At 39.9% G+C, this 13,693-nt stretch overlaps 1 protein-coding gene across 2 annotated transcripts in view; it reads left to right on the top strand.

The window, feature by feature from the left end:
* Positions 1 to 13,693, top strand: part of ATXN7L3 (ataxin 7 like 3) — a 34,903-nt gene that overhangs the window by 19,455 nt on the left and 1,755 nt on the right. The window contains exons 7-13 of one of the 2 annotated variants that reach the window (XM_081343814.1): positions 1,078 to 1,123; positions 2,417 to 2,448; positions 3,300 to 3,368; positions 4,482 to 4,525; positions 6,721 to 6,792; positions 8,043 to 8,176; positions 12,189 to 12,244. In XM_081343814.1, coding sequence (XP_081199940.1) covers positions 1,078 to 1,123; positions 2,417 to 2,448; positions 3,300 to 3,368; positions 4,482 to 4,525; positions 6,721 to 6,792; positions 8,043 to 8,176; positions 12,189 to 12,244 — 453 coding nt within the window. Of the gene's footprint in view, positions 1 to 1,077; positions 1,124 to 2,416; positions 2,449 to 3,299; positions 3,369 to 4,481; positions 4,526 to 6,720; positions 6,793 to 8,042; positions 8,177 to 12,188; positions 12,596 to 13,693 lie in introns of those variants that run through there. The other variant, XM_081343813.1, reaches the window with a different exon arrangement.

Raw genomic sequence — 13,693 nt, 5'->3', positions numbered from 1 at the left:
TGAGAAGCAAGATTATGCTTCAGTTTGGATCCTTTAGGAAGGTTTTTCTCAGTTTATTCTGTGAGTTTACATCTTTTATCTTTTACTTTGAGTCACGTGGCTCCTTTGAGTTGTAGGAGGTTATATGCTCCTCAGATAGTGCTACACAAAGAGGAAGAAAAAGGGAAAGCTGTAATCCCTTAATTCAAGGTAGAACTCAACATATTTATTTATTTATTTATTTATTTATTTATTTATTTATTTATTTATTTATTTATTTATTTAATTTTTATACTGCCCTTCTCCCGAAGGACTTAGGGCGGTGAACAGGGCATATAAATAGAAATACAAAAGTTAAAAAAGATTAAATAATTGCCCAATTAAAACAATCAAAATGTAAAACCCATTAAAACCCTAAGGTTCCCCCATCAGGCCAGGCCAGCTTGTTCGAATAAATGGGTCTTTAACCCGCACCGGAAGGAGCGAAGATCCGGTGCCGTCCGGAGCTCAACCGGCAGTTGGTTCCATGAAGCCGGGGCGCCCACAGAGAAGGCCCTCCCCCTGGGGGCCGCCAGTCGACATTCTCTGACCGGTGGCACCCTGAGGAGGCCCTCTCTGTGGGAACGCACAGGGCGGAGGGGAGTCGACGCCGGCAGCAGGTGGTCCCCGAGGTATTCCGGACCATTGCCATGTAAGGACTTAAAAACCATCACCAAGACCTTGAACCGCACCCGGAAGACAACTGGTAACCAATGCAGCTCGCGGAGCAAAGGTGTAACATGGATGTTCTGTATCTGTACATCACCAACGTTCTTTAAAACTATTGATTTCACAATAATTTCTGTGCTTTCACTGTTTCAAATATTATTTGGGGATCAGGTAACCAAAACATTTTTAAAAACCTAACCATCTACATTGCTGTTACTGTTGTTCAAAACTTTGAGTGAGTAGCCTGATCTTTGTCACTGAAATGAAACAATGTTGAAAGGTCTGGCCTTCAAGTTGGGGAAGGAATTTAGTTGCAGGATCTATTAAATTCAGAGTTTCCCCACACCCCCATACCAAACTAGTCCTTTTATTTTTCCTGACTTCTTTCAGAATCCCAATTCTCCCCGAAGATCCAAATCTCTGAAACATAAAAATGGTGAGTGTGTTGTGGAAACCCATCTTCTATTGTTCTTATATCTGATTTCCATATGACATAGTATAATGTATAGGCAAAATTTTTCCCAATTCTCCTGTACAGCTTTTGTGTATCTCAATTAAAATTAATTAAGTGGAGAGGGTACAAACTTTTTGTTTTGTAACTGCAAGCAGTGCCTGCCTTTGAAAAGCCCCATTTTCTTGTGTTTCTGCATGCGTGATGAATATGGACGTGGCCAGAATAATTGGAGGGAAACAAATACTACTAAAGCAGATGTTAAATAGCAGGGGTTCTCCACAGATAGATTTGCTGGTAGAGATCTATCAGAGCACCTTTTAGATAGCCAAACTTTCAAATGCTTTTATACCACTTAATGTAGTAGCAGGTTACTCATTGTACTATAACACGTGTCAGTGTTGTTTGTCAATTACTGCCGTAAACATGCTGTGGAAAAATGTAAAAAGAGAAAAGGTGAACTGATGTGTTACACAATCCAGAATGTTTTTGGTCAATCTGCTGAATATCTTAGTAGTTCTTAATTAGGGCAAAGCCTGCTTGATTTAAAGTTTTAGTGGAAAAGAATGGGCAATGTGCATTATCCTCAGAAAACAAAGGTTGTCATGGCTTTCAATTGGATTGGACATTTGGAGAGTGTGCATAAAATGGATTAGAGTTACCCTACTTGGGCTGCCAAAATGCAGGTTGTGGTAGCCCTACCACAGACAATCTGCTATTCTGGTCTGTCAAGTAAGGAGAGGAAATATTGAGCATTTGGAGGAACCTACTGAAGGCTTGATGGACTGTAGATGGGCAGGTAGTAATGGCAGTTAGGTGACCTGGAGCAGATGGGTTTGCTTAAAAGAGCCTTTCATGAATGACAGCAAGGAATTACAAACAAAAGCAAAAGAAAAAACCCTCCAGAATCACAGGTGTCTTAGATCGCCATGAAAATTATTGAAAGGAATGGGGGTCAGCCTGTCTCTTGCTTCACTGTTTGGGCTTGCTTTCTCTACTAACTAACCCTCCTTACTGTAATATGAGTTAAGCATGCTTTAGACTGTTTAAAATATTTCAGAATGCTAGTACATTTTCTTATGTCGAATTGTGTTTCCTAGGCCATAATTTGGAGATGGCTCCATTTGCAACTTCCAAATGGCCATATGGAATCTATGAATTAGCCTTTAAAAACAAATGCTACCATAGTTTTCTGGCCTGTGCTTTGATAAGCATCATAGTAGAGTGAGACCTCATGTATTGCTACTTATGTGTATTCTTCTTTTCCTCTTCCAATAGGGGAGCTGAGTGGTAACCCAGACCCATTTAAAGTAAGTTTAGTTCAACACAGCAATGCTGTGTCCTATCATACTGTGTTGCTCCTCAGGATTTTAAAAAGTACTAGATCTACAAAACCTCTGTTTAGAGGTTCTATCGAGCCCGAGTCAGCTTGTCTAAATATAGCAGTGGCTCTAGAGCCCACTCCCACCATATGCCTGGATTTGATGACATAAATGCCTACATTTAAGAAAGGAATGCAAGAGAATTTTAATGTCAGCTTCAATGCCTTATCACAATTTTTAACAAAAAGCAGTGAATCCACCCTAGAAGTATTTCATTGCTACATGACAAAGCCCCATCCATTCTGCATCATTGCCATGTCTCTTGTGGTTGTCAACTTTTCTTAAAGTTAAAAGGGCTCTTAATGTTAACGACTACAGAATAGAATAGGATTACAGAGGGGCATGTGTTATATTTCTGTTCGCTATTTTATCTTTCTTATGCTAGTATTTTAGCTCATTCATTCATTCATTTATCTGTATGCCACCTTTATTACTTTTACAAATAACTCAAGGTGGCAGACACATCCTGCACACCTTCCTCCTCCTATTTTCCTCACTAGAACAACCCTGTGAGGTGGACTGGGCTGAGAGAGTGACTTGTCCAAAGTCACCCAGCTGGTTTTTGTGGCTAAGGTGGGACTTGAACTCACATCCACTTGCTTTCTACACTAGTGCTTTAACCCTTAGAACAAACTGACTCTCACTCAGACTGGCTCATTTTACTTTTGTGTTGCATAATTTCATTTTCATACCATTTCATGGTGAAAATGTGAAGGATAGGATTGCCATGATTTATGTAACACTTAAAATATTTGGGTATGGTGTATTCTCCTCCTCAGTATAACAATTCTGCTGGAATCAACTATGAAACTCTGGGTCCTGAGGAGCTCCGTAGTTTGCTAACTACAGTAAGTATCTAGCTCTGTTGCCTTCTGTCTAGTGATTCTGTGTGCCGTTGCTTATTTTCAGTTAACAGAAAGAAACTGATGCTTATTTATTTGAAGGTAAATGCTTGCCCTGAAGAATGCTGCATAGGGTCTGCATAACCGATCATTGGAGCCTACACAATACTTAAAATTTTATTTGGAAGGGACATTGCAAAAGGAAGATAAATCTCCTGACTATGGCCCTTTGAAGTGATTTGAGGACTCTTCAATCCCCTGAGGCTAGATAATATTTAAAGCTAATAGGAATGGTTTATTATGGGCTTGATATTCATTCAACTACAGCAATGTACAGTTGCTGTGCTATTGAATATGAAAAAGTAAAGGAACCCAAGCATGATTTTCTTGAAACAAAGGACAAATGATGCTAAGAAGTAGGCAGGTAGTATGAAGATTAATGTACCTAATCAGGAATAAGACAGAAATAAAGGGTGGTGAATACTGATGTCTATTATTGTGGAGATGTGATCTGCTGGCCTAATTAAAGTAGCTACTTAGGCTGATTTTTATTGTACTTTATCCTGGAAAAACAACAAACTTGCAGAAGACTGTTGCTCTGCCCCAGGCATCCCAGCTGGGATATGCTCTTTGTCTGTGGAATCTGGGGTTTGGAGTCCCAGATCTGGAAGAAGACAACCAGTAAAGCTCTTTTTTAATTCCCATCTCAGTTGAGTTGCTTTAAAAGGGGATTTTCCTCTGCATTGCATCTTTGCTCTTCCCAAGCAGAGTCTTATACAATTTTTTGAGACTAGGCATTGATCCTTTTAGGTCTTCCAAGGTGACCCTATGAGGCTTAGAGTAAATTCTGCCTCACTTTCCTCCCTCGCTTTTCTTTCATTTACTCCCCATTGTCCCTTTTTTACCTGGCTGTGTTTATTATTACTTAAAGATTTTTTTTCTCTTCTTAGCCAGCCTGTGCTGAAAAGTCATGGCTGCATTTACAGCTCTATCTAAGAGTTAAAATATTTATATTCTGAAAATATTTATATTTTGAATGTTTTAAGAATGAGAACTACCCATCATCTGATGCACTAACCAACCTACCAACCAACCTTATGTATGGTCCTTTTTCTCTAGCAATGTGGGGTGATCTCTGAACATACCAAGAAGATGTGTACACGGTGAGAACTACCTTCTCTTTTAATTTTTGGGTGCCCTTTTGAGTTGCTTTGTTTGCTAGTGTAAAATTCTCCGGGTCACAGATTTGCCCCATTTGCAGTGGCTAGTTTGGAATCTACTTGCTTGTAATTACAGGAATTGATCTTTTCACTACTGTTCACTGAAAACAGAATTCACACTTGGGGAGAAAATATGCATTGAAAATTGAGGGGAAGAAAAATATATTTTCTTTGGCAGAACTTGCAAGACACTTGCTACCTGAGTGAAGCCCTATTATTGGAAGTGATATTGTGGAAAAATGTTGGAAGAGAGAGGTGGGAAGGGAATTCTTTCCATTTTAATTTAACCTTGCAACTTGGTGAGGGATACTTTGCGTACAATAAAATATCTCTTGCTAATCCTGAAATTGGCTTTAACTAGCTTCTTACAAGAAATTAAAAGAGCCTTGGTGGAGCAGTGGGCTAATGCCTCCTTAAGTAACACCAGCTGCCTGCAATTAGTGCAGGTTCGCGTCCCACCAGGCTCAAGGTTGACTCAGCCTTCCATCCTTCCGAGGTAGGTAAAATGAGGACCCAGATTGTTGGGGGCAATAAGCTGACTTTGTAATAATGCCGCTTGCGGTGTGTGTGAAAGCCCTAATAAGCAGGCATATACATAGAATGAAGGCTACTGCTAAGCTTGTAAGCCGCCCTGAGTCTTCGGAGAAGGGCGGGATATAAATGGAATTTTAAAAAAAAATCAGAAACTTGGAAGCTACACAACAGCTATATAAAAGCTTTCCACATACCTGTTCAAAAGGAAAGGTATTTATTTATTAGGAAAGTTTGGAACTACTTTTTCAGACTAATACATTTTATTATAAGGCACCAGCTTTCATGAGCTTCAACCTGCTTTACCAGATGCAGGAAATGGCTTAACATAGGATTTAAAAACATAGGTATGAAATGGGCAAAGGTAGTGGAAAACATGATGATTATACAGATACAATGTTTCGCGGGGTACAAATTATAAGTTCCTATCAAGTAACCGTTGTACTGTGTTAAAAGTTGTTGAAACTTTCTGAGATAAGCTGCAAATAACTGATGTATGTAAGTTCACTGTCTTCCACTCAGTTACTCTGGAAAAGTCTCTTTTTGTTCCAAAACAACTACATTAAGATCTATAGTCGATTGTCCTGGGAGATCAAAATGCTTCAGTGCTTTGTCCTTGATTCAAGTCAGACTTGGCTCAGTTCTTACGTACAAAATCATCTGTTAGTCCTGCCTAAAAGTCAACGGGACTGCTGGCAGTTGATGGCATACATGGCATTAGAGGAACAGCATGTGAAAATACCTATAAAATTGGCCTTTTACACCATCTGATTCCCATGTTAATTTTCTTCTGTTTCATTGGGAGAATTTCTTCCGATGCAAGTAGAAGTTGCATGTTGGCTGGAGAATTCTGGGAGTTAAAGTCCACACATCTTAAAGTTGCTAAGTTTGAAAATCACTCATCTATGTGAATATGCTGGATGAGGCCATATGATGGCACAGAGTGCTGATGACACCTAGTTACACACCTCTATCTCTGGCTGAGCGGGTGATGCCATTTTGATGCTGATCCAATATCTGGAGGTTATGAGGGTTTGGAAGGGGAGGAAGCAGCTCCAACTCAATCCTGCAAGACAGAGTGGTTGTATTCAAGTGCAAAAAAGATTAGCCAAGTGCTGCCACCTACTGAGATACTGTAATTCAAATATCCCAGTACTTAAAAACAAATTCAAATTCTGCTTCCAGAAAAAATTTTTTTTTAAAAAAATAGATTGCTTACATTATATAACTTAAGTTTAGCAATCTGTATTGTGTATAACTTAGTATATTTAATTTTCTCACACGATGTTGCTGAGATTCTATCCTGGGATGTAAAAATTGCTCACCAGCCAGTTGTCTAAAACTTGGCTTGGATTTGCTTTTTGGTCTTAAAGTCTTCAAATTCCAGTTACAAAAGAGAATGACTTGCTTTCAAAGAAAGAATAAAAAAACTGCTACAGTGATTTTGCCCTGCTAGTAAATAGGTGTATGCAAGCAATAAATTATTGTTTTAAAGACAGATTGGGATGCTCAGAGCTGAAAAATATATTCTGAGTGGGTGATGAAAGAGCAGGAAACATGTATTTCACAACCTGGGATTGTTCTCTAATCTCGTCCTTTGCCTGAAGGTCTCTTCGCTGCCCCCAGCACACTGATGAACAGCGGAGGTCAGTGAGGATCTACCTCCTAGGATCCTCTGCGTAAGTGTAATTAGGATGGAAGAAATGCGGAAGAGAAACTCTTTTACTCCAAAATATATTTCATACTGTTTAACTGTATGAATGTTGCTGAATTTTGCTAATTGCATAAATGAAGCTGAATAACTTTCGGTAATTTGCAACCTACCATTTCTGAGCCCCAGAAAACCTTACATTGATACTCTTGGCTTTTCAGAGTTAGGCATTTCTCATCCAGAGGTTTTCAAGCATATCTGGGTTAGAAATCTACTCTAAAAGAAATAAAGAATATAAACGTAGTGGAAAATGGGGGGAGGGGGGGAAATAGCACAGCCTCTTGGAACTTCAAGAATACCTGGTTGTTGTTTTAAAAAGAGACTTTCCTGATCTAATAGCACATCTGAAAACATTTTGTTTCCTTGTTCATTGCCTTAACACAAACTGCATTGATAGAATCTATCTTTGTAGGATTTTACTTCTTTAGATTGTAAGTTAACACTCAAGGAATTCCAGACCTGAGGTTGCAGTATATCTTCTGGAAGACTCCAAGATAACATGGTGAAGCCAAGTATATATTTGCACATAGTTAAATCTTGCAAGATCAGCCATTTTTCATGTCAGTTTGGAGATTGTTGAAATCCCATATGACTCGAGCCATTTAAAAACTATTTCTTTAGAGCATCCAGACCACCACATGAGATAATATAATGAGGCCTGAAAAGATTTCAGGCCTTAGAGTAAACAGTTGAAGTAAATTACCAGAGGAGGAAAATCTGAGCTGAAAAATGATCTTAAGTGTGTGGGTTGAAATGCTGAGCATTTATTAAAGTATAACTAAGGGTTTTCTTTGAGAGACAACAGCATTGAATGTGGATTGACAGTTGAAAGCAGTGTCTTTTCTGCTTTTTCTTTCTGACAGTACACGGCAGGCGAGCACAGCCTCTTTCTGTCCAAGAAATGCATGTTGCCTTTGTAATTATAATACTGGGATTGCCAGAAAATGCAGGTGGGGCTAGGGCAAAATAATGAAATTTAAGTGTAAATAAAATTAGAATAGTAATATAGTTGATGACTATGTATTAATCATTGTCTTTTATTTTTCATGTAACAATGACAATGGTAGCATTTGGGGGTGCTGTAGAACCTGCTTCCAAAGCTGTGTTGAGACTGCCTGTACCTCTACCAGTACAGGTTGGGTTTCTCTGTTAGCTGTTGCTACAGTTAAGATAATTGACCTTGATCTTTTTCCTCTTTTCATATATTTTTCCCCTTAGCTCACTTCCTGAAACAGAAAGCAGTGTGGAAAACGATAGCTTTGATGTGGCAGAAAGTCAAGCACTCATGAGCCGGCTTCAGTGGGATGGTTCTTCAGATATCTCTCCTTCTGATTCAGCTTCATCAAAAGCAAGTAAGAATGTGTATGGTTGCCTGATGAGAGAGCAGGCTGAAGTGATAATGGCTTGCATCTTAAATACTGGAACTCAAGATAACTTCTAATTGTGAGGCTGTAGGAGTATTTGCTTGTTTGCCTTGTTGTTTCCTAGCACATTCTACTGATGAACATACAGTTGCAAGAAAAAGTATGTGAACCCTTTGGGATTACATGGACTTTTGCATGAATTGGCCATAAAATGCGCTCTAAAGTGATGCCCTCAACGTGATGTCCCGTTGCCTGGAGGCGGTTCGGGTCTGGATGGGGAGGAACAGACTTCAACTCAACCCCGACAAGACCGAGTGGTTTTGCATACCTTCATCCCGGGTTTATTCGGACATTCCACCTCTTACTATGGGGGGTGAATTATTACCCCCCGTAGATAGGGCTCGCAACTTGGGAGTCCTCCTAGATTCACGGCTCACCCTGGAAGACCATATAGGAGCTGTGACTAGGGGGGCTTTCGCCCAGGTTCGCCTGGTGCGCCAGTTGCGGCCCTATCTAAGCCGGGATGATCTATGCACGGTCACTCATGCGCTCGTGACCTCTCGACTTGACTACTGCAACGCTCTCTACATGGGGCTGCCCTTGAGGACCACCCGGAAGCTCCAACTGGTACAGAATGCAGCCGCGAGAGTTGTGTTGGGAGTCTCCCGATACTCCCACGTTACACCTCTGCTCCGTGAGCTGCATTGGTTACCAGTTGCCTTCCGGGTGAGATTCAAGGTACTAGTAATGGTATTCAAAGCCCTACATGGCAGGGGTCCGGAGTACCTGAGGGAACACCTGCTGCCGGCATCGACTTCCCTCCGCCCTGTGCGTTCCCACAGAGAGGGCCTCCTCAGGGTGCCTCCGGTCAGAGAATGTCGACTGGTGGCCCCCAGGGGGAGATCCTTCTCTGTGGGCGCCCCGGAGCTATGGAATCAGCTCCCGGTTGAGCTCCGGACGGCGCCCGACCTTCGCTCCTTTCGCCGCGAGCTAAAAACATACTTTTTTGAACAAGCTGGCCTGGCCTGATGAGGGGATCGGGGGGTGGGTTTGCTATTGCTATTTATTAGGTTTTAAATATCTATTTAATATGTGGGCATTTATTTAATTTAGTTTTAACTTTTGTAATTTGTATTTTTATTCTTGCCCTGTTCACCGCCCTGAGTCCTGCGGGAGAAGGGCGGTATAGAAATATTATTAAATAAATAAATAAATAAATAAATAAATAAATAAATAAATAAATAAATAAACGTCATGTAAGTCACAATAGAAAAACACGGTCTGCTTAAAATAATACTACACAAACATTAGCTGTTGTCATGTTTTAATTGAACATAAGATGGAAACATTCACAGTGCAGGGTGGAAAAAGTACCGTATGTGAACCTTTGGACTTAATAACTGGTTGACCCTCCTTTGGCAGCAATAACCTCAACCAAACGTTTCCTGTAGTTGCAGATCAGACCTGCACAACGATCTGGAGTAATTTTGGACCACTCCTCTTCACAAAACTCTTTCAGTGTAGCAATATTCTTGGGATGTCTGGTGTGAATCGCTCTCTTAAGGTCATGCCACAGCATTTCAATTTGGGTTGAGGTCAGGACTCTGACTGGGCCACTCCAGAAGGCGTATTCTGTTCTGTTGAAGCCATTGTTTTGTTGAATTACTTGTATGATTTGGGTCATTGTCCTGTTGCATCACCCATCCTCTGCGGAGCTTCAGTTGGCGGACAGATGGTCATACGTTTTCCTGCAAAATGTCCTGATAAACTCTGGAATTCATTTTCCCATCAATGACAACAATCCGTCCAGGCCCTGAGGCAGCAAAGCAGCCCCAAACCCTCCGCCATGTTTTACAGTGGGGATGAGGTTTTGATGTTGGTGTGCTGTGCCTTTTTTTCTCCACACATAGTGTTGTGTGTTTTTCCCAAACAACTCAATTTTGGTTTCATCTGTCCACAGTATATTTTCCCAGTAGTGCTGTGGAACATCCAGGTGCTCTTTTGCAAACTTCAAACGTGCTGCAATATTTTTTTTGGACAGCAATGGCTTCCTCCGTGGTGTCCTCCCATGTACTCCATTCTTGTTTAATGTTTTCCTTATTGTAGATGTGTCAACAAAAATGTTAGCATGTGCCAGAGATTTCTGTAGGTCTTTAGCTGACACTCTAGGATTCTTCTTTACCTCATTAAGCATTATGCGCTGTGCTCTTGCAGGACGACCACGCCTAGGGAGAGTAGCAACAGTGCTAAACTTTCTGCATTTGTAGTCAGTCTGTCTTACTGTGGACACATGAACATCAAGGCTTTTGGAGATACTTTTATAACCCTTTCCAGCTTCATGCAAGTCAACAATTCTTGATCGTAGGTTTTCTGAGAGCTCTTTTCTGCGAGGCATGGTTCACATCAGACAGTGCTTCTTGAGACCAGTAAACCCAAAACAGGTGTGTGTTTTTAAAGGGCAGGACAGCTGTCAGCAACACATCCAATATCATCACACTGGTTGGAGTCAAGGTTGGCTCACTCCTGGCTCCAATTAGTTCTTGGAGAAGTCATTAGGCTAGGGGTTCACATACTTTTTCCACCCAGCACTGTGAATGTTTCCATCTTATGTTCAATTAAAACATGACAACAGCTAATGTTTGTGTAGTATTATTTTAAGCAGACTGTGTTTTTCTATTGTTGTGACTTACATGACGTTTAGAGCGCATTTTCTGGCCAATTCATGCAAAACTCCACGTAATCCCAAAGGGTTCACATACTTTTTCTTGCAACTGTAGAAGGAGCAAGGACATCAAAGCATTATCACTTAGGATATCTGGTTTATCTTGTTCATACTTATGCACATGGGATGCTAACCATTGTCAGCACTAGATGCTTTTCTACCTTTCCTCTAATTCTTAACATCAGAATTTGTTGCAGTAGCTCATTTTGTATGGTTTGAGTTGTAGGATTCTACCATACTATTTGCTATCATAACATGATTGTTGAATACATACAACTCCAACTTTTAGGAATATGAGAGGTTTCCACAGGTTGCCAAAGAATATAATGGTTCTTTCCTGAAAGGTCTAAAAATTAATGAGCAGATTACCTGAAAAAAGATTATTCTTGACTTCTTTTCACCTATGATCAGCTAATTCATCGGCAATTATTTATATAGAAGATTCTGCCCATTATCTCTATCAAAACAGTGGTTGAGATAGTGAAAGCAACTTCCTTATTCTTGACTATGTAGAGGCACAATAAGAAAGGAAAATCCCAAAAGAACTAATAGTCCCCTAAATAAGAGAGAGCCAATGGCCAGTGAAGATTTTATTAAAATGCTAATCTTTCATCTACTGTCAGTTGCTATGCTGTCTGAATCCTGTGAGCATTCTTGGTCTGCAACATGTAGAAGCCACACATTTTTGATCACTGCTCCATTTTTTAAAGAAATTGACAGAAGTTTAGTAGGCAAATGCTTCAAAATAATGTTGATGTAAAAGTGTATGCAACTTACTCTAACTCACAGTTACAGCAAGTGCAAGTGTGGCAAATCAAAAGGAACTAAAAAAGAGACACGTTCATTTTATCACTGTAGCTGCCATTAAATCTTTTTATTTGATAAAGGTATTGTAAATACTGACTCATGGTATTGTATGTTCTCTGGCTGTGCTCAACTGTAAAATTTATGCTGTATTGTGATTGCATTGGCGATTATTTGCAATTATAATATGATGATTCTCCTGGGAATGTTCTTTACTTGATGACTCGTGTGTGCAAATGGGCCACACAGATTTGACAGCAGAATTTATCCTTCCTTGGCAGTGCTTTTCAGTGGAAGTGATTTATCCTTTCATCTTGGGAATGGGCAGTGAGAAGTTTTTCAAAGCATTACAAATTGCTTCCCAGGCAAAATTGGCATATACTCATTGAAGAACAAGGAAGTTATTTGAAAAACAGGACTGAAAACAGGCAGGCACAATACTTCAACATGCATTTTTTTTCCTCCCCACAACAGGTACAAACAACTCTGAATCCCGAAAAACCAAAAAGAAGAAACCACACATGAGCCTGGTAGGAGGTGCTCCAGGAATTAGCTCCAGTAAAAAGAAACTGAAGCCTAAACCACTTGCCCCTCCTACTCCCAGCCTCTATGATGACATAAATTGAATAATGCTTGGATGAGAAAAACAGGGAGGGCCCTGAGCCCACCAGATATATAATAAAAGACTAAGATTGCTTTGGGGAGTGGGCTCCTACCAAAAGGGATGGGGGTGGTTTGAGGTGGGCCTTAAAGGTGGACAGCACCTCCATCAATCAGGAAGGACTTGATCTCCTTCTTCCTGCTTCAATTTGTCTATTTATTGTGATGTTAGTGATTGTTCAATCATGAATATATATATATATATATATATATATATATATATATATATATATATATATATATATATATATATATATATATATATATATATATATATATATATATATATATATATATATAGTGACATCATATTTGCTTAGCAATGCTAGAGACTGAATTGGCAGGGCTGGGAAGCATCTATGCATATAAATCTGCCTGTGCTCTTTTGTTGATTTCAAAGGGTATGGCAGAAAGGAGGGGAATCAGTGCTTACCCTTTTGTCTTAAGTGTCTACTCCAGTGGCCTCTTCGTTGTCTCTTTATTGGACAAGTGGCACAAGATTGTAGTTATCCTAACGTGCTGAGATGGGCAGAGACGGTTGAGTAGATGTTGCTGCTGTGCTCACTATTGTTTCCTTTCCTGACACTATCTGCTTCTTCACCAGTAGCATCTCAAAAATCTTACACAAAGCAGCATTAAGAATCCGGAGCTGTATTCTTCCTGATATATGGATATCAGGAAACTGGTGAAACAGTTAACTTCCTTACTTGTGCTTGGATACTAATTTTGTCCAATCTTGATAAGCCAATACTCCAAGACTTGCAATACTTTATACATATAAGTTAACACACATTTTAAAACATCCCTGACAATTGGCTATAAATCTGAGTTACTGAATTTTAAAACAGCTCTATTTAACATCTCATTGAATCCAGGTAGGGAGATTGTGTTCTGACCTTAATTTCTCCTTAAATTAGTTTAAATGACTTATTTGGATTTGAATGACTCAGTCAGGGAAAATAAACAGTACTGGAGTATTAAGGGGAAAATCAAGAAAGTTAGGGATGAGGGACTGGGAGGGAGAATATATGCTTCTTTTAAGATTAATAGTTTTACTCTCCCCTTCAACCACTCCCACCCCTCAAAGTGTTTTCCCTCCACTTCATTCCTGCTGTTTTGTTCTTTTTTACAGACAACTGCTGTTTTAAATCTAGTGCCATAAATCATGATGGTCTAATGATTTTGCAGATAGATGCTAGAAATTGCAGTATTACTTCTAAGGCAGAGGTCCCCAACCTTTTGGCACCAGGGACTGGTTCCGTGGAGAGAGGTTTTTCCATGGACCAGGAGGGATGTAGTTTTGTGTGCTGCCTGCCTCT

The sequence above is a fragment of the Vipera berus genome (assembly GCF_964194415.1).
Source record: "Vipera berus genome assembly, chromosome: Z".
NCBI classification, from domain to species: Eukaryota; Metazoa; Chordata; class Lepidosauria; order Squamata; family Viperidae; genus Vipera; species Vipera berus.
Note: the sequence above shows the minus strand (reverse complement) of the source record. Positions and strands in the feature narration are given on the sequence as shown.